The following is a 24,536-nucleotide window of genomic DNA, read 5'->3' on the forward strand; positions in this document are numbered from 1 at the left end:
AGTGTTGCGTCGGGTTCTGCTGATACGGGGACACGCCTCTCTTACGTCCCCGGTCCCCTAGGCCCCTTTCCCTCCGCCTTTTCCCGTTTCCCGCTCCTTGGAGAGTCCTGCCTCTTCCTGCGGACCCGCCACCCAGAGTCCTCCGTGCGCCCCGGCCCCGCCTCTTACGGAAGCCTAGTCGGAGGGTCGGAATCCGGAAGAAAAACAATCGGGAGTGTGAGCGGACCGGCACCTGCTTCCCAGAGAGAGCCGATCGGGCCAGGACCGGCGAGGTTCAAGCCGGCCGGGCCACTGCGTGGGGACGATGGAGGCCATGAGCCCACGGACCGAGCCGAGATGCAGAACGCTCAGGTGAGGAAGGCGGCTGCCGGCTGCCCGGGGCGGGATCGCTACCTCCGACCCAATCAGTGCTGCGGGTCTGGGCCAGAACCGGACTGGGAGAGAAGGGGCCAGACCAATAGGTTGCTTCTAGTTCAGAGGCCTCTCACATTCTCCCAGGCCAGTATCTAAGAGGGCTATGTTGGGCTCAAACCCTGCGCCTCCTCCAAACTCAGGCCTCCAAGCTCTTTCCCACTTCGGCGCCCCTAGCAGGTGTCCCAGTTAGATTCTGGAGGAGGCAGCAGTGTTAGACTGTTTGAAGTTAAAGCTATAACAAAGCATTCTCTCCTTAGATCTAGAGTAGAAACCTTGTTCTTTAGATCAGCACATACATCATGGCATCTGCCTGATCCCGTTATGACCTCCTGAAGTCCACAATCAGATTTAGATAAGATCCTTTAGTGAAGTGATAAAAGCTTGGTCTCATGCTTGCTCATTAACAACGCTAATCACCAACTTAGTGCCAGTCACGATGCAAGGATTTGCTGCTAATCGTGGGACCTAACAGTGGGAACAAGAAATCCCTGCTCTGGAGGTCCTTAGGAAAACAAGGAGCCTTGGAGTAAAAGAGCTACCCTTTAATCCTCCGTTGGACAGCAGGGGGAGATCGTAAACAAACGAAGCGCAGAACCTCTGGCTGAGTGCCTGGGAAGGTGGTTTTCCTATTGTTTTGTTGATATTCAAAGGGAACGGCAGGAAGTTGCTTTAAACTGGCCAAGAATTTCTTCAGGTTGTGCTTTTTAGAATTTGAACGTCTAAGAATGGGGATCTGGTGGAGAAAAGACGTTTGGGAGAAATCCTGCCCTTTTCTTCTCGCCCCCATTTTAAATCTTCTGCTGTTACACATCCTCCTCCTAATGGTGTGCCTAGGACTTACCTGGGGCTTGCTGGCTCTTCTTGGTCTCTGTGGGGTTTTAGCCCCTGCCTGCTGTGTACGCGGCAGTCTGGGGGCTTCCCAGGAGCACTGCTATAACTGTTCAAATGAAGAGATTTAAAAGTCTCTCTTTCCCCTGAGCCTCTGAGGAAGCCAGTGTTATTGAGAGCTGCTGATTAGATCTGTTGTTTCCCTGGGGTTTATATGAAGCTGCGTTGGATGTTATCCAACTGATGGTTTTTCCCCAAATCGGGTAGACTCTTGAGAAAGATGTTGGGAAACCTGTTATTTAGAATCTTGTTAGCCTCTCTGAAATTCCCCTGTCTTGCTGTACTCAGGCCTCTCACAAGGTGAAAACTGAACCTCTAGGATCTTTCTGGTGGTCCTGGGACCCCATGGATTGAAGAGTGGGGGGTGGGAAGTTTCTGACCGAGCCACAGATGAAGGACTATTGGAATTAATAAAGTCCTCACTGTCCACCCCATTCACACCCCTTCCCTTGCCTGACTCCAAAACCTTCGGCCCCGCTCGTTGGCAGCTCTCCTGGTGTCAGCAGCACAGGTGCCGCCAGCCGTGGGCAGCTGTATACCTGCACGGAGGAGCCGATCCAGGGTGGGCATTTCCTGCTTCAAGGGACAGAGGGCTTGAAGATGAAGGGCTTGTAGTTCAGTGCCCCAGTTCCCTCCAGTGGATGCAGAAAAACACACATTTCCCCATTCTGACTACAACAGATTATGGTCCAGCCCTTAGCAGGAGCAGCCCCCGGTCTATTACCTGGACGAGGTCTCATCCTCCTTCCTCCATGGCTTCCCTTCTCAGCATACATGTTGTGACGTGGAACGTGGCCTCTGCAGCACCCCCTCCAGACCTCAGTGATCTGCTTCAGCTGAACAACCTGAACCTGGACCTGGACATATATGTCATTGGGTAGGTGTCCACAGGACCTGTCACGCATGCCTATATCTGAGATCAGGATCAGGTAAGCCTGACCAGTCCCAAGTTGTCCCCACAGGGAACCACTATAACCTGTTCGCCCTCGCCCTGGAGTGTGAAAGCCAAGAACTTTCAGCCTGCATCAGAGCCAGGCCACATCTGTTGTCCTGGGTCAGCAGTGGCAAGGGGCTGGCGAGCAGTAGCCAAAGGGGAGGCAGAACCCAGCGCTGGACAGTCGGCTGAGGACAGTGCTGGATGTTGGAGCAGAGGCAGGGCCCTACAGGCCAGGGGGCAGGCCTCTGATCTGGGATGGGCAGTTTGCAGGAACTGAACTGTGGGATCATGAGCCTCCTTTCCGACACTGCCTTTGAAGACCCATGGAGCAGTTACTTCATGGACGTGCTTTCCCCTCTGAGCTTCGTCAAGGTAACTTGCAAGTTCGTGGGCAATTGGGAAATGTGTCTCACCTCTTATTACTAATCCCTAGTCCTTTGTCTCCCAGTCCAGCTTTCATGCTGTTACCCTTTTATTTAAAGACCCAAACCCCAGTTGCACCTGGTTCCCTGGGGCTCTTGCCTGCCTTGTGTCTTTCTGAAGTAGCTGGGGCTGAGCTGGGACCCCAGGGGCTAGTTTAACACCTTGATATTTTTCAGGTTGGGAGAATTCCTTGGGGAGATGCAGCAGGGCTTAGTAACACCTGATTGCCTACCCCACCCCCAGCCTCCAGTCTCTACTCAAAGACCCAGCCTGAAATCTCAGAGTATAATAATAATTGCCACTGTCCATGGCTTGCTTATTGGTGGTGGTGTTTTATTGTTCACTCAGTCGTGTTTAACTCTTTGCAACCCTGTGTCCATTGAGTCGGTGATGCCATTAACCCATCTCATCCTGTCTTGCCCCCTTCTCTTCCCACTTTCAATCTTTCCCAGCATCAGGGTCTTTTCCAGTGAGTCAGCTCTTGGCATCAGGTGGCCAAAGTATTGATGCTTCAGCTTCAGCATCAGTCCTTTCAATAAATAATTCAGAGTTGGTTTCCTTTAGGATCAACTGGTTTGATCTCCTTGCTGTCCAAGGGACTCTCAAGAGTCTTCTCCAGAACCACAGTTTGAAAGCATCAGCATTATAAACAAACTCTTTATATACATTATTTAAAAATCTTAACTATTCTGAAATATAGGTGTTGTATGGATAAAACCAAGACTCAGAGATCATGACAGATTTGGATCCGATCTTTCAAACTTCATAACCTGTGTCCTTAACTACTGTACTTTATTACTGTACTGGTGATCTCGAAGGTTGACAGGTATCCTATGACTCTCCTGCTGGTATCAGAGGGTGTCCTCTGATCTTAAGAGACATGCACCTCAAATCCTCAGAGACTCAGAGGTTAGAAGAGACACATGTGGAGGAGAAGGGTTCTCAGTCTATAAGGCCAGTATTCTTTGGGAAATCTTTTTTTTTCTTTGAGAAATGTTTAGACCATAGGAGAATCTGCAGGAATGCTCTAGATTGCTGAATCTTACTTGTCTGCCCTGCACAGCTAAGAGATGAAACACAGTCCCACTAAAAATACCTCCAAGAAGCATTGCTTCTCAGAAATACCAGAATTCCTTTTTTCCTTTCCCTGGGTGATTGGATTGCTTCAGAATTCACTCCGTTACCCTAATCTGCCCAGAGGTGCTGAGGCAAGAGCTGTGAGTCCTCTGGAGGCGGGCAGAGCCAGGAGGTCACATCAGATGTGATCCTGCTGCTGAGGCTAAAAGATGCCAGTCCCCAAGCCCTTGGCTCCCTCCAGATTGAACTAGGGCCTCTTCCTGCAGACTTGGAGCTGGCCCCTCTCAGAGGGCAAAATCACTTGTCTCTTACCACCCACTCCCTTCCCAAGACTGGAGGCCTCCTTGTACCTCGGCTCACTGGCAAGGGATCGGTGGGATGGACTTGAGCCAAGGAAATTAGCTCATCCTGTGGCATGGACACAGCTCACTCTCTCCATGCGGCCTACCGAGGCTGGGAGACCAGCCTGAGGGCCTGGCAGGCACCCACAGCAAATACCCCTCCTTTGCACGGCCGAGAGTAGAGAGTAGAGGTGAAGGGCGAGCCCTGCCTGCAGCCTGTTCCTGGGGCCGGAAGTTGCTGGCCACAGGTTGAGAAGCCTGGGGCTGATCCCCTTTGCGGGCTCCTAGGCTCCCAGCCTCCCTCCTTCTAGTCCCTTCCTTAGCTCCTCCTCCTTCATTTCCTCCAACTAAAACTTCCCCTAGGAGTCTCCTGCCTTTCCCCATAGCCCCACCCTTTCTCCCAATCTGAAGTTTTCCTGCCCCACCCCCACCTCCATCCTCCCTGCCCCACCACCACTTCCCTCCTCTTTCAGAGTGGGCTCTAGCCTGTGGGGCCGGGCTCAGTGGCCCAGACCTGCTCTGTGGGATCAGATTAATCTTGAAACTCTTCCCAAATCTTTCTCAGTTCCCTGGGAGTCAGCCCCCACCACCCCCAGGAGCCAGCCCTTCCCCACTCCCATTGTCCTATTTGCTTTCGAAGGGGAGAGACCAAGATAGGGGTGGAAAGTGAAGTCGGGGACACATTTGTAGCAACCTGTGCCCAGCTCTGGGTGCTCACGCCTCCCTCCCTCCGTCTTGTGTTCAGGGTTCCCCCTCCCTTGACTCTTCCACCATCCCAAAGCTCCTGGCCTGTGGGATCAAGTTTCATAATTCCTGGAAGGCCCCAGTACATGCTCCCCACCCGGGGATTTCCTCCTTGGCCTCTGCACCTCATGCTCCGGAAATAGCTACTCGGATGGTGGGTGTAGACAGCCTGAAGCTGTGAGAGGGTCACAGGCCCATTCCCACCCCACCTCCACGGCCGCTGAGTGAGGGGATTCTGGCAGTCCTGGGCCTTTGACATTGCTATTCAAAGTGGTCCTGCTGGTTCCTTAGTCTCCTTGAGCCTCAGTCCTTCTTCAGAACAGGGACCCTTCTTTCAAAAGTTGGCCAGAATTAGCTGTTTCCCCCAACCTGCGACTCGTCCTCTGTGCTCACTCTCATCCCCTCTGCGTGGCATTCACGGACACCAGCTGCCCATAGTCTGTATTATTTTTCAGTAGCGTTTTCTTAGTTGTTTTTCCCTGAGCTATAATGTATGGAGAAATGAAGTGTAGAGTCTGGTGGATTTTTATACGTATATGTAGCCACGCTGCCACCCATCAAATCAAGATACAGAGTATTTCCCGCTCTCTCATGCTCATGTCCCTTCTCTGCATTTACTTTCAAGAATCCTTAAAGTAAAAATTAATATCAAGAACTACCAGTTAGTCCAGCATCTTTAAGATAGATTCCTGCTTTATCGATGAGAAAATAGACTTGTCCGGCATCAAATACTAACAGCCTGAGCTGGTTTCTGAACGTAGATCTGGCCCTTAGCCATTTTCCCATAAAGCATCTCAGAAGTTCTTTGAGCCCCTCCATGCACGGTACCCGTGGGAGCTCAGGAGGGCACTAGGGAGAAGGGCACCATACGTGGGCTGGAGCGGAAGAGTCAGTGCCCTCCTGTTGGTGGGATGTCTCCACCCGCTGCAGAGCCCCCAGATTGCCTCATTTGGCAGCTGAGACTCCATTGGCACTGAGATGCCGTAGACCCCTGGGGCAGGACATCCATGTGGCTCAGGGCTCTCAAGGGCTCCCGGCACAGGCCCTAGAGGGACATGAATGACTGTCACCCTTCTGTCCCGCAGGTCTCCAGTGTCCGCATGCAAGGGCTCCTCTTACTGATCTTTGCCAAGTACCAGCATTTGCCCTTTATCCAGGTCCTGTCTACTAAATCCACCCCCACCGGCCTCTTCGGGTACTGGGTAAGGACTGAGCTGTTTTCTGAGTCAGGAGCTGGGGGCCTTCTCTCACTGGATGGGGTAGGGCTGGGGGCTTTAGAGCTGGGCAACTGAAAAAGGGAATGAATGAATTGAAAAGAGGGGGTGAAATGAATCTTGGCACTCTGTCCAGGCCAGTGCCCCGCATAGCTGCCTTCCCTCCTCTGGGGGGCCTAGTGTCCCTGGGACGGCAGGTAGGTGAGCTGGGCTCTGCGGAGGTGAGTGTCTGCTGACCCTGGGAGATCCCGCAGGAACTGAGACCATCTGCCCTCAGGCCCCAGATGGGAAAACAGAGGTGTGTCCCCCCCCTTCCTGCCCACCTACCAGGGGAACAAAGGGGGTGTCAACATCTTTCTGAAGCTTTACGGCTACTATGTCAGCATCATCAACTGCCACCTGCCCCCCCACATGGCCAACAATGACCAGCGGCTGGAGCACTTTGACCGGATCTTGGAGATGCAGAATTTTGAGGCACAGGATACCCCCAACATCCTGGACCACGAGTGAGCGTGCTGCTGTGAACTGTGCCCGACCTCTCTCCCCCAGGCCAGCCCCGCAAACCTGCTTTGCCTGGTCACTGCTCCCCCACCAGAGGCAGTCTGCCCCATCTCCCGCCCTCTCGCAGCCTCTTCCCTGATGCCCTGTCTCCTCTCCAACTCTGCCTGCCTGGGGTCTGGGACCCCTTCCCTTTCCCTGGCCCCTCTGTCCTGCCTAGAAATTCTGGATGCTTCCAAACATCCCAGGTCAAGAACCTTGTGGTTCCTGAGGTCCCCAGGAAGGGCTGGTTCTCAGGTGTGCCCTCTGGGGCACCTGGTGCCGGGTACCCGGCTGGGGGACGGAGGGAGGGCTAGAGCCTGCTCCATGTTTGCCACTTGCCCCTCAGGGCTGGTCCTTTTGGCTTGAATGGCCGGTGGGGCCAGGAGAACAGGCCCGTTGGGGCCTGCCCTTGTCTTTACCTGATCCTCCCTCAGCCTCTGGCTTTTCACCCGACCCCCGAGCCTTCTGCCCCCTGGCAGCCCTGCAGTGAGCGGTCAGAGCCCCTGTGGTCTCCTGCCTGCTCTGACCCCATCACAGACCTTCAGGCTGCCTGTCTTCCTTTCTTTCTGAAGCCTCATTCTCTGGTTTGGAGACATGAACTTTCGGATTGAGGACTTCGGGTTGCACTTTGTTCGAGAATCCATAAAAAATCAGCGCTACAGTGACCTGTGGGAGAAGGATCAGGTATCTGAGAGGGGGGATCTGAGCCCAAGAGAGGAGAGTTCTGAGCCCAAGGCCAGGGAGGTCAACAGGAGGTGTGGGGAGGTTCCCTAGCGCCCGTTCTCTTTTCCCAAGCCTTCAAAAGTCCCTGACCCCAGGCAGGGCAGAGTCTAATAGGCCTTGGCTGCTGGGAGTGGGGCAGTCAGGCTTATCTGGCCAGCCTGGTCTCCACCTGGAGGCGCTCCAGCACCAGGTGTGTGTGAGGTCAGGGAGCGAGCAGGGCTTTGGCCTGCTGGCCCTGCACCAGCCCTCAATGTCCCTGTTGTCTTTCCCACTCCCAACCTGACTTGCCTCCTGGAGGATGAGATACCACCCATTGGGATACCCTGCCTACCCCAGCCTCCCCTCTGATACACTTCTGCTAGTGGCTCCTAGGGAAATAGAATTCAGAGCCTGGTCCCTGTGGTTCAAAGACTGGGAAGTGGCAGGCGGCTCTCTGCCCTGGGACTATGGGGTGGGCGTGAGGGGGTGATGTTTGCGTTTGCATTCAACTGCTGTCCTGGGGGTGGGGTACAGGGCTGGGGCAGTGAGGAGCAGTCTGACTGGGAGGGCACCGCCAGGTTTGAGTCTTGCCCCACTGCGATGGCAAGTGCCAATCCCTTTTCCTCCAGCTCAGCATCGCCAAGAGACACGACCCACTGCTGCGGGAATTCCAGGAAGGCTCCCTGCTCTTCCCACCCACCTACAAGTTTGATAAGAACTCCAACAACTATGACACCAGGTGAGGGGGCCCCGCCGGGAGAGGATGTGCCTGTCGCAGATCTGGGCCTGGGAAGTCAGACCGTGCTGGCCCTTGTGATCAAGGGAGCCACCTTCAGTTAGAAGTGTTGGGGGAGCAGGACTAGATCCAGCCATCACTCCTCAGGAGCGGTGCCTCTGCACCCCTGATGATATGCTGATTATGGGAGCTGTCCCAGGAGGGAGCAGGAAGGGGAGCTGGGGCCGGGGCAGGTAGAGCCAAAGGGGAGGGAAGACGGCTGATTGCTGACTGCAGGGCAAGGGAGATCGGGGAGGGACTATACTTCAGCATCCTTTAGACTCCTGCCCTGCTGCCCCCTCAGGGCTTTCTGGTCCTGCCCAGATGATGGTGGGGACAGAAAGCTTGGCTCAGCCAGTCACTGGTGTTAAGTAATCCTGCCCTGGCTGTGAGTGGGTTGAGTACTAGTTAAGGAATATGAGTGGGAGTGGTCAGTGGGGCAGTTAATGGGGAACAATGCAGAGATAGTGCACCTGGTTAGAAATCAGAAGCACAGTTTGTGCTTTATCGGCAGCATGACCTTGGTCATAGTATTTAAGCCTCAGTTTTTCCGTCTATAAAATGGGGATGATAACAGTGCCTGTTTCATGGGACTGAGGATTCATTGAGACCACCAAAGGACTTCCATGGTGGTCCAGTAGCTAAGACTCCCAGCTCCCAAAGCAGGGGGCCCTGTTTCGATCCCTGGTTAGATCCCACATGCTGCAACTAAGACCCAGGGAAGCCAAGTAAATAAATATTTAAAAAGAAATAAATAAGACCTGGCATGTTAGCCTAGTGCCTGGCACCCAGTAGGCACCATGATAACTGCTGCTGTTGTTTTTAGATTCTGATCTTCAGGTCGGAGTTTTACTGAAAGCCTTTCTAAAGAACTGAGAAAGGGATAGGTAACCACCAAAACCTTAGACGTAGGCAGTGGGGCAAAAGTAGCTCAAGCCCAAAGCCCCTAACCTGATTTAGGGCAGGGACCCTCATCTCTTTGAAGAAGAATAACCCCCTACACGTTATGGGGCTCTTTGTATTCCCCTAGCAGAATTGTCTTCTGAGGGAGATAGGAGGTGCCCCCAGGGCAGCCCAGGCCTCTCGGATTTAGGCGGTGAGTAGGTCTGTCCACAGCCAGGCCAGGATGAGAGGGGGCCCTGCTGGCCCAGGGCCGGAAGCCGTGTGGCTCTCCCATCAAGTGAAGGGGAAAGCGTGAGCCATTTGAGGCGTGTGGAGCAAGACAGAGTGGGGTCACAGTCAGGGGCAGTGCACACAAGAGGAGGCCACAGACACTGGAACTGAGGGCCAGCCTGGGCCGCAGCACAAGCCAGAAAGTAGGGAAGAGGGCAGGCTTCCGCTGGCCCATGGGCCCAGGTCCGCAACTGTCCATCTCCCCTGCCATCCATTGGAAATGAGGATCGTCATGGAGATTGTCAGGCCTCTGTGGGACAAGCCGGGATCCTCTACCAGTTGACACTTGCCCACAGGAAGAGAATGGCTCACAGGCCGTGTAGCCAAGCATCACCCTGCTCACTCCCCTGGGTATGGGAGGGAAGCCCGCAGGAGACTGGAAGTCATGCAGGCGGTGTAGAGGGGCTCAGAGATGTTCATGGCCTTCCCCAGGTGGCTGTGCTCGTGATAGTGGAGCCGGGGCTAGACCTCTCCAGACTGTGTTGCCCATGATGCTTTCCTCTAGCCTGCAGTGCCTCCAAGTTCACAGACAGTCTTTTTTTTTTTTTGAATTGTATTTATTTTTAATGTGTATCTATTTTTTGGCTGTGCCATACAGTACATGTGGGATCTTGGTTTCCCAACCAGGGATCCAACCCACACCCCCTGCATTGGAAGCGTGGAGTCCTAACCATTGGACCACCAGGGAAGTCCCCACACAGCCAGTCTTGCCAGCTAGCAGCAGAAAGGAGCCCAGGGCTGGGATAGCAAAAAGCTTGCCAAGGAGAAGGCAGATGTTATTTCTACGTGATAGATAAAATCCACACGGTGACTGACATCGCTGAGTGCTGACCACGGGCCAGGCATTGGGCACAGCGCTTTGCCTGCATCACTTCACTTAATTCCTACTGTATCTTCATTAGGTAGACACTGTTGATACTGACTTCTTACAAATAAGGAAGATTTGTACAAATCGTACAAATAGACCTTCTGTATCTCAGAAGGTCTAAGTAAGGTAGTAACAGAATAAGTGATGAGCAAAAATTTGAACTGAGGTCTGTGTGAATCCAGACTCATGCTTCCCCTTGCCTGGAGCCCAGGAAATGAAGGAATGTCTGGACAGGAACAACGGCATTACAGGGGGACATCACAACTGAAATATCCCCAGCTGGGAGTGCCTGCGGTTGGCAGGAGCCCCGTGTAGGGAACAGAAACGTTGCTGTGTGATCAGCCTGTTATTCATCCTTGAAAACCAGGTTGAGGCATCATCTCTACTGGAAAATCTTCCTTGACCCTTGCCAGTTTCGCTGGGAGTTCTCTCCTGGTGCTGTGCTGCCTGCAAGCCTTGCACATCGTGCGTTCAGTGTGTCTGTTAAGACATGGCGTGCCTTTTTTGCTGTGCTATGAATGCCCGGAGCACAGAGGCTGGGTCTGATTTACGACCGTCCCTGGTTATATAGCACAGCGTGCCTGCCATGTGTTTGAACTGAGAGCCTGAGAGAACAAAAGGAAAAGATAAGATATTTAAGGAGCAGCCAGTCTAATAGAGGGACCCACCCAGAGCGAGAGAGCCAAATAAACACTCTCAAGTCCAGGAGCTGGCCGATAGAAGGTTCCAGAACTCTGTGTGGAAGTGGTAAAAGACAGCGAAGTGAACGGTAAGGAGGCGGACAGCTGAAGCCATGAGGAGTCAATGAGAACTGTCAGCGAGGCAGCAGGTTTCACAGAAAGGACAGGCATTCTCAGCAGCAGCGCTGATGAGAGGCACTTTGAGTGGGGCTGCCCCACTGTACAGAGGGACTGAGCTGTGTGCAGGGCATGGTTCGCAGCTTTACCCAGCCTCGGCAACGCACCCGAGCCAAGATGTAATGAGAAACGAGGTCGGCTCCGTTACAGGGGAGGGTGAAGGGGCTGAGGGCAGCAAATCCTATTAAAGTCAGGGATTGTAGTAGGGTTTTGTTACAGTCCACAGGAACCTAGTCCACCTCCCCGCTCGGCAGTGAGCAGAGGATGTTACGATCAATCTAGGCAAGACTCAAGTCCTGAGTTCAGTGGGACACTTGGAAACCACCTATAGGGAGCCAAGAGGAAAATGCTCTCAGACCCAAAAATGGAACACATCACTCCTTTGGGGCCAGTAAATTGGCTCAAGTTTTCTAGGCTCTTAAGCCTGGAGAATCTTGCAGAGCTACTGGGTCTTAATTTTTAGAAAGTAAAGACATATCACAGGCATGCCTGGGAGATACTGTGGAATTGGTTCCAGGCCACCACAGTAAGGCAAATATCACAATAGAGTCACTCAGACTTTTTGGTTTCCTGGTGCACAGAAAAGTTAGGTTTATACTGTTCTGTAGTCTATTGAGTGTACAATAACATATCTAAAATAATGTACATACCTTAGTTTTAAAATACTTCATTAGTAAAAAATGCTAACCAGTCTCGGAGCCTTTGGCAAGTCCTCCCTTTCTGTGATAGTAGCATCAAAGGTCACAGATCACCTAACAGTTATAACCGTAAGAGAGCTTAAACTATTATAAGAACTACCAAAATGTGACTCAGAGACACAAAGGGAACGAATGCTATTTGAAAAATGGTTCCAAGTAGTCTTGCTCAATGCAGGTTTGCCACAAACATTCAATTTGTAAAAATCGCAATCTCAGCCAAGTATTAATAAGAAAGCACAATAACCCGGGGTGTGCCTGTTGTCTCCAGAAACAGTTCTTGGGGGCTTCCCTGGTGGCTCAGTAGTAAAGAATCCACCTGCTAATGCGGGAGACATGGGTTTGAACCGTGATGCAGGAAGATCCCTCATGCTGCAGAGCAATTAAGCCCGTGTATCTCAGCTATTGAGCCTGTGCTCTAGAGCCCGAGAGCCACAACCACTGAGCCACAACTACCAAAGCCCTCGCCCCCTAGAGTCTACGCTCCACAACGAGAAAAGCCACCACAATGAGAAGCTCGAACCACAACTAGAGAAAAGGCCGAGCGGCAACCAAGAGTCAGCACAGCCGGGAATAAATAAATGAAAATTATTTTAAAAAAAAGTTCTTGTTCTCAGTCATGACCATTCAGCCAAAAAAAGCATTAGTGAGGCCCCACTCTGGTTACACGCTGGGGATCGGCCACGGAGGGACAGACTGGGAGGACACGGGTGCGGTGAAGGAGAGCTAACTCCTGGCCAGCACCGTGAGGGCACCCAGCTCCCCTGCACTCGCTGACCTCCCTCAGCATCAGTGTCCTGGAGAAGAAGGGAGATGTGACCCGTGGCGCCCTCCCAGGGTTAGGAAGATTAGAACAGTCTGAGGTGCCTGCCACAGCCACGTGATGCATGGAGCGGCCGCGTGTTTAGCTGTTACAGGAATGGAGAACTGGGGGAATATATTTAGTTTGTACATATTTATTCTGCTTATTTGTTCCTTTGTCTTTTGTTTGTTAAACGAGCTCCTCAAGAAGTTTGGCAATCCCATTTATCAGATCCTCCCCAGTCTCCTGTCTTATAATAAGGGCTCAGTAAAGGTGATTGAGGGCTTCCCTGGTGGCCCAGTGGTAAAGAATCGCCTACAATGCAGGAGATGTGGATTTAACCGTTGCATTGGGAAGATCCCCTGGAGGAGGAAATGGCAACCCACTCCAGTATTCTTGCCAGGGAAATCCCTTGGACAGAAGGAGCCTGGCGGGCTACAGTCTGTGGGGATCGAAAAAGAATTGGACATGACTTAGCAACTGAACAGCAACAAAGGTCTTCAAAAGAATGGACAGTACAGGTGCCCAGTGATGAGTGTGGGCCAGGCCATGGAAAAGGAAGAAAGGGAGACAGGCGGAGGTCCTGCCGGGGAAGGAGAGTGGGGCTGTGGTCAGGACTTGGGGAGGATTCTGACGGGACTGCATGTATGGGCTGCTGACCATAATAGGGAAGTGGGGGCAGGAGGATGCTTTGAAAGGGAGAGTGGTGCATTCATGCAGTTCACTACCAAGTCTCAAGAATTGCTAGGCACTGAATGTCCAAGGTTGCATTAGAGGTTTTGTGTCTGTAGTTTCTGGGATGGAATTACCACATTCCAACATCCCACGAACACTCTTCAGAAGCATGAAAGGTCAAAACACGCCAGGAGCACAGAGAGGAAGAGATGTGGCCACTTACCACTTCTGGAACGGTCCCTCGATAAGGTTTTTGAAGTAAGTACTGTTATCACCTCATCTTAGAGTTGAAGAAACTGAGGTTTGGAGTGATGATGTCACTTGCCAAGGGCAGAACTTTGTTTTTTTAAACTAGATCACTGATTTGTTTTAAAAGTATGCAACTCAGAAATAGGCAGATGGAAGAGATGTGTCAGACAAGGTGTGGGAAGGGGAACAGAGCTTCAATACCCTCTCCAAGCGCACCACTCCCCAAATTCACCAACCCAGAACTCTTCATTAACAGGACAGAACTTTTCACCAACTGGTCTCCGATTTTAGAGCCAAAGTTCACCTCCAGGGCACCACCGTTCTGCCACTATTGCTAGAGAGCCATTTTGCTATTGAAGTGATGAAAGTGTGGCAGGAATGTTTGTTTAAAATAGTAAGTGAATAAAGCAGAAGACAAAAATAGCCTTTCAAGCTATAAGCATGTGAAGTCGTGTATGTTAAAATTGACTGGGCATTTTTGAGGAAGGAGAGTGAGCTTGGGTTTTTTTTTTTTTTTTTTTAGTTATTTGTATTTCACAAGCACTTTTTTTTTCTTTTTCATGAGCACTTGTTGATGGGTTCGATCCCTAGATTGGGAAGATCCCCTGGAGAAGGGAATGGCAACCCACTCCAGTATTCTTGCCTGGAGGTAGTCCATGGACAGAGGAGCCTGATGGGCTACAGTCCATGCGGTCACAAAGAGCTGGACACAAGTGAGGAACTAACTGCTATACTGTTGAGTACTTGCTGCATACCAGGCTCTGTGCTAGTGCCAAGGGGACACAGGAGACACCAAGAGCCCCTTCCTTGCCTTCTGAGCTCACGCTGACTGATAGGCTGAGTGGGGAGCAGTAAACCACGATAGAGTGTAGCAGTAGACGTGCTCTGGAAGCAGAGAGGTCAGGGGTGGCTTTATGACAACGACCGCACTGAACTGGGCCTCCCCCTGCGACAAAGGGAGTGCCAGGCAGCAAAGCTGCAAGAACAGAGGCCCAGAGGCTTGAGAGGGTCACCAGGGCCAGGTGGGTCTGGGGCGGAGGTGGGTGATATGGTACAATAAGGGGCGTCAGAATCCTGGGCACCTTGAAAGTCACATTTGGAGACCTGAACTTTATCCTGGAGGCAGTGAAGACTCCTTAAAAGGTTTTTGCTGGATTTGTTTTTAAAATATATACATTTATTTATTTGACTGCACCAGATCTTAGTTGCAGCATGTGGAATCTAGTTCCCTGACCAGGGATGGAACCCAAGCCCCGGAATTGGGAGCACAGAGTCTTAGCCACTGGACCACCAGGGAAGTCCGTCCTTAAAAGTTTGAAAGCGGTGAATCATCTGACCAGGCCGTATGGTGTCTCTCATGCCCGTTGGGGAAGCTGGGAGTACAGAAAGGGAATGGCAGGTCCTCAGTTGACTCTTGAGAAGAAAGCCTCATAAGAGCCAGTGTCCGTGGGCAGCTTGCATTGTAGGAAGCACGGTGCTATCTGCTCTTTGTGTTTTATCTCATTTAACCATCTCAGTAGCCCTGAGATGTAACTACTGTTATCTCCATTCTACTGATGAAGAGCTGAGGCCCAAGAGGGGTTAGCCTGGCAACGATGCGCATGTGCCCTGTGGTCATGCTGGCTGGCCCAGAGTCCTGGCTTCACCACGCCATGGCTGGGCAATTTTGGGAAAGTTCCAACCCCTCTAAGACCCATTTTCTCCACCTGTGAAGAGGGGATAAATGGTCCTGGTCGAAAGCACGTGGGGAGATTCCCTAAATACTTCCCTTGCCTTTCCCACGATCAATCTGTAGTTGCAGGGACGGAGAGGGAGCCAAGTTCCAGCTCAGCTCTAACCCTGCATTCCAAACCTCAGCCTCTTTGATCTGCAGCTGCTTTTGTTCAAGAAGTAAGAAAGGTTTTAGACAGAGTGTTTCTGAGTCACCATTTGATTCATAAAAATGTAGACGAGACCGAGGGTCCTTGGCTGAGTCTGACACAGACCCATGTACTGTTGTTGCTTCCACGGGGTACGCTCCTGCCCACTACCAGGCTGGGCTCCAGCTCTGTCCTGGGGCATCTCATGGTGGCTAACAGGCCCTGGCATTAGGGGCTCTAAGGGAGCTTGTGGGGGTCCCTTCCTGCTGGCCTGCTGAGCCTTCTCTCTCCTTCTTCCTCTCCCCCCACCCCCAGTGAGAAAAAGCGCAAGCCTGCCTGGACCGATCGCATCCTTTGGAGGCTGAAGCGGCAGTCCCAGACCGACTTCCAGACCCCCGAGCTCTCAGCCCCCTTTGCCCTGTTCCTGAGGAGCTACGTCAGCCACATGGTGTACACCATTAGTGACCATAAGCCCGTCACCTGCACCTTTGACTTGGAGGTAAATCTCCAGGCTGCCTGGCACTTGGCAGAGCCGCAGCTGTGCCAGGCCACATCCCAGACCCACCTGCCCTGGGTTCAGAGCTCAGCAGGCCCCCCGGGGAGGCCTGTAGGAGGACACGATTGCCTTTCCTCCCAGGTCAGGTGTCCCCCTGTTCTTTTTTTTTTTTTTCCCCCTGTTCTTAGGAGCCGTGGCTGGCTCTGTCTGTCAAAAACATGTTGGAACCCTTTGTCAGTAGGTTTCCCTTACCTCTTGGAACTGTCCCCGGGGACTCCTGAGTTCTATTATGCTTATTACCTACCATGTGAGGTAGGACTGCCTTTCATTTGTCCTAAACCTGTCTGGCTCGTGTTGCAGAGGGAGCCCCCTCCCCCTGTATCTTGCCGTCTAGTGACCGAGGCGGTGCCGTCCCCTTTGAGCCACCGGCTGCCCTCATCTTGTGTGTCTTTATATCCTTGTGTCCCTCCACATGCTTCCGGCTGTTCTCACCAGAGGCCCCCAAATTGAATTTGGGCCTTTGGGTCAGAAACTGTGGAATCCTGAGAGCTATTCCCTGGCTGCTTTCTTCGTCCTGTCAGCAGCTCCCGCGGTCTCCCCCACCCCCACACTCCTCCCCAGTACGTGGCTCTCTGCCAGGTTACCCTCCCACCCGGCCCCCGGCCCATCCTCCCTGGCGGGGCCAGCCATCCCCCACCAGCCTTTGGCCCTTCTTTCCGGCCAGCCAGCCAAGGTCTGATACCCTCCGGGCAGCCTAGTGAGAGCTAACCCCACCCGCTGGCTGCCCCCCTACCCCCGAGGTGACCCTGACCTGTTGGAAGGGCACAGTCAGGACTCTCGTCCCAGGGAAGGGGATGCTGCTGTGGGACTTCAACCCCCTCTGACCCCTGTGTGTAGCTGAAGCCATTGGTGTCTGCCCCGCTGATCACCCTGCTGCCCGAGGGTCCATGCACCATGGAGAACGACCTGCTGATCAGCTACTGCCTGGCTGCAGACTTCCTCAGCAGCCCCTGGGACTGGATTGGCCTGTACAAGGTGACGGGGCCCATCGGCCGCACCCCCGTGGTTTATCCATTCTGAGGGCTCATGGGAGCTGGGCGTAGAGACCACCCGGAGTCCTTGCCTACCGAGGGGCTGGCCGTGAAGGGGAGGAGGCAGATAATGCTATGATGCCAGCCTCAGAAATGAGACCATCCTCTCCTTAGGACTTTACATGGGTCCCGTGTCCTCCCAAACCACTGACCGCCCGCCCGATCCCCCCCTCCTACAGGTGGGGCTGCGCCACATTAATGACTATGTCTCCTATGTCTGGGTCAAGGACAACCAGGTCTCCTTCAGTGACAGGCTGAACCAGGTACCTTCCCCCTTACCTGAGACAGGTGTTCCACCTCGCCAGCAGGGGGGCTTGCCTGAGCTCTCCTCTGCCCTCTGGAAGAGACAGAGACGTGGATACCTAGTCACTGAGAGCTGGATGGGGCCTGAGGCCATAGAGCTGATCTGCATCTGTCTGTCCTTTCCAGGTGTACATTGACATCAGCGACATCCCTGAGACTGAGGATCAGTTTCTCCTTTTTTACTATAGCAACAACCTACATTCTGTGGTGGGGATAAGCAAACCCTTCAAGGTAACAGATACCGGTGGGTAACAGGAAGGGTGGGCTTCCCTGCTGACTCAGCAGCAAAGAATCCGCCTGCAATGCAGGAGACCTGGGTTTGACCCCTGGGTCAGGAAGATCCCATGGAGTAGGACACGGCAACCCATACCAGTCTTCTTGCATGGGAAATCCCATGGACAGAGGAGCCCGGCGGGCTACAGTCCACGGGGTCACAAAAGAATTGGACACAGCTTAGTGACTAAAGAGCAACAACACAAAAGGAAGGCTAGTCCAGGAGACTTGAGCCCATCGCTGGCTCCCTGAGGCCATGGGCCAAGGAGCCCCGCAAACCCTGCCACCACTGCATCCACTGGGGGGTGGGAGAGACGGAAGGCATGGACCAAAAACCTGCCCTTGCCCCTTCCACTCACCACCTGCTTTATCCCTGCAGATCCAGCCTTTCTCCTTCCTGGAGGAGGACCCACTGGATGAAGCCCAGCCACAGATCTGAGCCGGGCTAGAGTGAATCCAGGGCAGAGGCCGGAGCTGGCAGCCAGCTCTGCCCACCACTGCCAGGAGCTGGGGGCCCAGCCCAGCCCCCAGAGGAGGCAGCGGCATCCTCCACCTCTGAGGGGGAGCCCTGGCCACCCTCCTCTGCTCTCTTCAGTCTAGATCTCTGGAATGGGCCCCTTAAATACAGGTTTTTTTGTTGCTGAGGTGTGCGTGAAACCAGCTAGTTTGTCAACAGTGAAGATCTAGAGGCAGTCCCCTGGATGCGGGAAGGACCTTCCCTCCCGCATCTCATTTCTGAATTTTGCCCACACGCTTCCAGCCCCGCCCGGGCAGGCCTGCCAGGCACATGCCCCATCTGGCACAGGCCTGCATTCTTGTCACGCCACCCTGGGCCTTAGGCTGGGCGGAGGAGATGCTCCCATTCGTACAGGCTGCAGAGACTGGTTGGCACACAGAGGATGGGTCCCAGGAGTCTTGACATCTTGTTGCCTGTCCCCTTGAGGGGTGGGCAGAGGGTCTGAGATCCCTGCTTTCAGCAGAAGCCAGTGGCCAAGTAGGCAGGATAGAGGAGCCCTCCACCCAGGCTCTCCTGTAGTTGTTGCGGACAGGTTGAGGTATGTCCTGCCAACCGCACACACATACCCCCACCTCCACCCCCAGCTCAAGGAATCCAGCCCAGAAAGTTTCAGGGTCTGAGCAGAGGATTGCACCCACGTTGGCTTCTGCTCATAAGTCAGGCTTCATGCCCCCAACGTGCCCTCCTGAGAAGGGCTGGCAGTTGGTAGAGGAGCTTGGTCACAGACTTTCGCAGGGCGGTCCATGCCCAGTCCATCCCATCTGCCCCTATCCTCACTTGCTGTCGCTGGCCAGAGATCTGCCCCCTCTGCCCTGGGACCTAGAAGTGGGGGCAGGCGGAGCCGGAATCAAGACATTCTGGAGAATTTGGCCTGGGGGTCTTCAGAGAGCATTCTCCAGGCGCTGTGTGGGTGCAGCCTGGCCCCACGCCCACCATCTTCCTTGAGTCAACAGTGGCTGAAACGGTCACCTTCCAGGAGAAGACACCTCAGGGAGCCTGCTCTGTGACCATCAGGCCCATCCTAGGACCTGAGACGGAGGGACACCAGTTGCTCTGTATCCTGACTCCACCCTGGGAGCCATCTGGAACTGTCCCTCTGGCCTCTAGTGGGCCATGGCTGGCTGTGTTCTGTGGCTGTTGCATTGGGGGTTAATTAGAAACAGTGGCTTTTACACCTGTGTGTGACTTTTTTGTGATGGTGGTGGGAACGTGCCCACGTTCATGGGCTCCTGCTTGACTCCAGGATGAGGGCCCTGTTGTCCAGACTAGAGTGTCTGATGATGGTGACAGATGTTCCCTGTGTTGAAATGGGAGAATGAGGTTCCAGGATGGTGGCCCTCTGGGTCCTGGGTCCCAGGGGTCTGTGCCTCCTTTGCTGTTGGGCACTTCGCTTACTCCTTCTAAGTAGGTAGAGTGGGCTTCTTGGGGCTGAACTCAGAAAAGGTGTCCACTCTGCTCTCACCAGTTAATCCCTCCTCACCTGGCACTCCTTCGTACCTTAGTATTTTTCTTTTTAATAATTTTATCTATGTATTTGTTTTTGGCTGTGCTGGCTCTTCGTTGCTGCTTGGGCTTTCTCTAGCTGCAGTGAGGGGCGACTCTTCGTTGTGTGCGGGCTTCTTGCTGTGCCTTCCTCACGGTGGAGCACAGGCTGTGGCGCGTGCGGGCTTCAGTAGCTGCTGCACTCCGGGCTCAGTAGTGGTGATGCACGAAAGCTCTCCGAAAATGTTACCTCTCCCCAGATCCCTCTACCCCGAGGTCCCCATCGTAACTTCTCTGCCCACAACACACACACCCGAGGAGCCCAAACCTGGAAGTCCCCTACGTCTCCTCACATGCACAAGCATCATGGGTGCTGCCACCCTTCCTCTGTAGCTGGAGGAAGCGAGAGCTCAGAGAAATGGCGTGATCCCCTGAACGGTGGTGTCATGCAGAAACACAGGAATGGGGTCAAGAGCTGGGTTCGAATGAGAGTCCCTGCTTTACCCTATTCTCCCCTACTCTACGAGTAGGGTACCCTCCTCTACCCTACTCTAGGAGTCCCAGTTTCTATAAAATAACAAATAGCATTCCAATTCGCAAGATTACTGTGTGAGAACAATTGCAAAACATTCTACCCAGGTCTTCAAACTAATCCATGCAGCCCTGGGGCAGGACCCCAGGGCTCCTGACTCCAGGGATCCCCGTGTTTCTCCTTCTGTCTCTGGGTCATGCATGTCCTGTACGTGCCCACCTCTCCCCTTTGCCCTTCTGTCTTCACACACTCCTACCCCTGCCTCTTGTGGCCAGGAGGGCTGAGTCCAGCAGTGACTGAGAGGCGGGAAGGGGAAGGGGGGCTGCTCTCCCTCCCCTTGGCCCCAGTCAGGATATGGCCGCTCTGGGCCCAGCCCTGACCCGCCGAGTGGAAACAGGAAATATGTGAGACTTCGTGTGCGCTGGGTCTCTGCGCCTGGCTCCACGGCTGATAAGGGCCATTGTGTGGCCGCTGGGATGATCCTGCCCTGGATAGATGTGCTTCCCGGAGGAAGGAAGGAAGCTCTGCTGGCCTTTCCTGGGCGGGGGAAGCTGAGGGGAGGCAAGGAAGGGTGCCTGGGGGAAGGTGCCCGCCCGAGAGGGGCTGTCAAGGCCAGCACAGGCCCACGGGACTCCACCCCTCCCCTGCCAGTATCTTCCTCTGGAAAGGTCGCTTTCGCCCATTCACTTTGCCCTTCCTATAAGGAACGGCCAGAGACCCGAGGGCTCAGTCCCAGGCCAGGAAAGTGTCAGCTGTGATTGAGCAACAATAAAGATAGAAAAACAGGAACATTTGGGGGTGGGGAGCACTGAGGGTGCTATGGAAAAGTAGGGAGCAAACAAGACTAAGGTTCCCCACGGCTGGCCAAGCAACCCAGGGACCAATGTCTCAAGCATTCGAGGCTCCAGAGGAGGGTAGGATAGGGGCCTCCTCAAGGTGCCCTTCTGACTCTCCAGCCAACTCCCTCTGCCCAACATGGCCAGTCCCCAGCAGCCCTGGCCTCTCAAACCCCTGCGGCTCACCTGCTGCTGCGGGTGGCAGGCAAGCTGTGGGGACACGCAGAAGGCGCAGTGCCTAATGACGGCTCCTCTTGGCTCAGGGCAGGATGTACATTCTGATTTTGGGGAGTGGTCACTGTGCTCTCCAGCTGACATTGGTGAGAGGGCATCAGGAGAGGCCCGGTCATGGAGCTGCTGGGGGAACAGCCTCCTACCCTTTGACCTGGAGCCCAGGGTCCCCCAGGGGTGGCTGCATCAGCTCCTCTGGTTACCTGGGACAACAGGCATTTCCTCCATCCCTCAGCCCCTCCTCTTCCTGCCCCAACCCTGCTGGGCCAAGAGGCCTCCCAATCAGACCTGGGCTTCTCCAGCTGTGTCCTGAGGCACTGGACCAGACCCATCCCCTGGGGCAGGAGTTGAAGCTGAACCCAGTGGCCATCCCAGCGTGAGACCAGATTCCTGGTTCCGGGCACAGCCAGAGCCAGCGGGCAGGCAGGCAGGCGGGCTTTTGCTCAGAGGTCCCAGAGCTCGGCACGCTGGCTCTCCACAGGCGGAATGGCGCTGCAAGTGGAGCTGATACCTACCGGGGAGATCATCCGTGTGGTTCACCCGCACAGGCCCTGCAAGCTAGTAAGTTGGGATGCTCTGGGCTGGGAGGAGGGTGGGAGTGTCTCCCCAGTGCCCAGAAGCCCCCTCTCAAGCAAACTCCATGGGGAAGAGGTGAGCAGTGGGGAAGCGTTCTGGTCCTTGGTAGGACGTGAAGGGACCGGACAAGAAGGGGTAAATGGAAGGAAGGGGGATGGGTTTAAGCCCACCAGGGGCCGAGTGTTTCAAAGTGGGGATCTGGGTTTGACTCCCTTCTCCTCCAGCTCCCTGATCCTCAGTGGGCCGGGCTATGAACTGGGTTAACAACACGGAGGTGACAGGGCCGCTCCGAGATCTAAAGAACGGTGCGTATAAAGTTCCAGGTGGCATATAGTACAGGCTCAGTTAATACCTCCCGGCTTTCCCATCTGGCTTGAAAAACTGACACTGGCCAGTTCAGAGCAGTAGTGAGGGTGGGGAAGGAGGGTGAAGAGAGTCAGGCAGGCGCAAATGGGGAAGAACTATTTGGCCTGGCAAGCAGGGGAGGGTCGGGTTTGCAAAGGCGCACTAGGGTGAGAAAGGAGAAACGTGTAAGACACCCCGCCACCCTGCACTGCAGCAAGTGGGCCAGGTCGTCGACAGAGGAGGGTGCGTGCGTGCATGTGTGTGTGTGTGTATGACTGTGACGCGCCTCGTCCCGGGGAACGGGCTGCAGAGGGTGCTGCATCAAGCCCCCCGCGGACACGGACGCGGGCCTGGGCCGGAGCCCGGCCAAGGCCGGCCGGGGCGGGGCCGTAGGGTGCGCGCGCGCGCCGGGGCCTGGGCCCTGCCTGGGATGACGAAAGGCAGCGGCTCGGCCCCGGGCGGGCCCTGGGCGGGGAGAGCGTGCCAGGGCCGCCGACTCCGGAGCCGGCCACGCCGCCTAGCCTGGCCCCCGCCCGCGCACCCGAGAAGCCGAGAAGGTGGGTACACAGGGCGCGAGGCGGGCCGCAGCCGCGTGGCCCGGGGGAGCTGGGTGCTTCGCTCGTAGGCAGGATGGAGAAGAGGGTAAGCGGCCGGGCGGCGACCCAGTCCCGGAGCTACCGTGCGGAAGGCGAGGGTCGCCGGCGCAGGGATCGCGGGGGCTGCGGGTAGGCTCTGCACGGCCGCTGCGGGGGTCCCAGGACCTGGTGGCGCCGGAACTCGGCCTGTTGGAGACTCAGATTGTTTGCGGGTAACGTGAGGGCGGTGAGGAGCGGCTGGGGCCGCGGGACTCAGGCACCCTGCGCGCCCTTTGGGGCCCTCGGGCAGCCTGCTCTGCCTCCGGGTTCCGGAGCAGCCGTCCCGGCCCCGCCCCTTCCCGTTCCCCGCCTCCGGGCCCTGGCGCGCGAGTGGCCCCTGCGTGTGTGCGCCGGCTGGGGGGCTCCGAGATGAATGAGAGAATGAATGGCTGGCCCACGGCCTATTCAACGCCCGGCACGCTCCGGCCTTCTGCTCACACTCCCGGGCTCTGTGATTCATTCATTCACGCAGGCGTCCGCGAGCAGTTTTTGAGCCCCTACTGTGTGCCTGCCTGGAGCGGGGGCAATCTCCTGGGAGCGACGGACTAGGAAACCTTCGATTAGAGCGGAATGCGACAAGGAGGGGGCTGTGTGTTTCGGGGAGTCAGGAAGGGGTTCTGGAGGAAGTGATACCTGACCCGAGTCTTCAAGGATGACTAAGAGTCAGTCAGGTGGGGAGGGGGTTGGGTGCGAGGGCCAAAGAAGCTGCAGGTGCAAAGGCGAGAAGCTTAGAGCCGGGCGGCTGGTGGCAGGGGCGTCCGCAGAGCGCCTCTTGGCTGTGTGGGGTAGTGAGGGAGGCGTGGGGAGAGAAGGCACTGGAGAGGGTACCCCTGTGGCCACACAGGAACTCCGGAGCAGTGGTAAACTGAGGACACAGAGGGCGGCTGAAGTCCACAAACAGGGGCCTGGCAAGAAGCAGTGGGTGTGCTTGGCATAGGGAACCTTCACTCTCTTAACATGAGACGTTAATTGATCAGATTTGCATTTGTAAATACCACTGGTGGCTGCAGGAAAATGAATTGGAGGAAGGCAGGGATGCCAGTTTGGAGGCTGCTTGCCTCATCCAGGGGCACAACAGTGATGGAGGAACAAAGTGTGTGTGTGGGGGGGGTGTAGGCAGGTGGTGACTCCTACGTGTGAGGAGCGGAGGGAGGAGGGCAGGGCCTTTGATGCCCGGCAGTGACAACTAGCTGGAGGTGCCTGTCTCCTCTCAACAGATGGGATATTGAACCAGGAGGACAGGTTAGGGGCCAAGGTACTTTGTTTACTTCTACTGGACCCCCAGGTAGAGGCATCTGGCAGGCAAAAGGCCCGTGAGTGTAAACGTTTGACTGAGGTCCATGAGATATCAGGTAGAACCCCTAAGTCCTCGTCTTTCCTTTTCATTCCCCCTTACAACAGTTCCCTTGAGTCTGGAACAGTCCTAGGTGGGGCAACCTGGGCCCAGACCTAAGATATGTTTGATTTAAAAAAAGAAAAGTCGAGCACCTATTCTGTGCCCAGCATGTGCTGGGGGTAAGATAGGCTACGGTACTTTCTGCTGCCCCAACAGGCTGGGAGGCTACCCCCAGTGGAAACCAGTTTCTAGCGGCAATCTGAGGGTCCTCAGAACACCCTCTCCAGACCTCCATAGCCCTGGCCTGAAGGAACCCCTGAAGCTGCTCACTACCCTCCCAGAGGACAGGCTTGGGGGCACCTGGCCCATACTAGGTAACAGGGGGAATAATCCATGTCTGCTGGGTCTGCCCATCCCCGCTTTTAGGGGAAACCCCTCTCCAGATGGAATGAAACCTAGAGGCAGCCTTGGAAAATAAGTCCTGGGTCACTCAGAGGTGAGGCATGGCTGCATCCTAGTCTGCAGCCAACCCCTAGGTTCAGGGCCATGCTGGGGACCCAAGGATCATGGCCCACTCCCTAGCTGCTATTCCCAAGGCCTACACGTCAATACTCACACAACACAGCCAAAGGTGGATACTAGGCACTGCA

At 54.8% G+C, this 24,536-nt stretch overlaps 2 protein-coding genes and 1 long non-coding RNA gene across 6 annotated transcripts in view; 2 read left to right on the top strand and 1 right to left on the bottom strand.

Annotated features, from left to right (window-relative positions):
- INPP5K (inositol polyphosphate-5-phosphatase K) lies at nt 1-19,085 on the top strand. 4 transcript variants are annotated; one of them, XM_070390270.1, is made up of 12 exons: nt 1-351; nt 2,072-2,179; nt 2,503-2,611; nt 5,910-6,026; nt 6,402-6,544; nt 7,151-7,262; nt 7,910-8,019; nt 15,549-15,732; nt 16,627-16,764; nt 17,000-17,083; nt 17,250-17,354; nt 17,776-19,085. In XM_070390270.1, the coding sequence occupies exons 1-12, from the start codon at nt 305-307 to the stop codon at nt 17,833-17,835; spliced, it is 1,317 nt and encodes a 438-aa protein (XP_070246371.1). In that variant the 5' UTR covers nt 1-304; the 3' UTR covers nt 17,836-19,085. The 4 variants fall into 4 exon arrangements, with proteins under 4 accessions (XP_070246371.1, XP_070246372.1, XP_005888296.2 ...); XM_005888234.3 differs by having other exon boundaries at nt 6-351; nt 6,369-6,544; XM_070390271.1 differs by lacking the exon at nt 17,000-17,083 and having other exon boundaries at nt 4-351; nt 6,369-6,544.
- LOC138992134 (uncharacterized) lies at nt 17,073-21,413 on the bottom strand. The gene is made up of 3 exons (XR_011468035.1): nt 21,283-21,413; nt 20,950-21,074; nt 17,073-17,157 (listed from the first exon to the last, which is right to left on the bottom strand). It is a non-coding gene; the product is annotated as an uncharacterized lncRNA (long non-coding RNA).
- Nucleotides 21,296-24,536, top strand: part of MYO1C (myosin IC) — a 24,255-nt gene continuing 21,014 nt past the window's right edge. The window contains 1 exon segment of the mRNA XM_005888233.3: nt 21,296-21,555. Within this exon segment, the coding sequence (XP_005888295.1) occupies nt 21,481-21,555 (75 nt within the window). The 5' untranslated portion in view covers nt 21,296-21,480.

The sequence above is a fragment of the Bos mutus genome, chromosome 19 (genome assembly GCF_027580195.1).
Source record: "Bos mutus isolate GX-2022 chromosome 19, NWIPB_WYAK_1.1, whole genome shotgun sequence".
NCBI lineage: Eukaryota > Metazoa > Chordata > Mammalia > Artiodactyla > Bovidae > Bos > Bos mutus.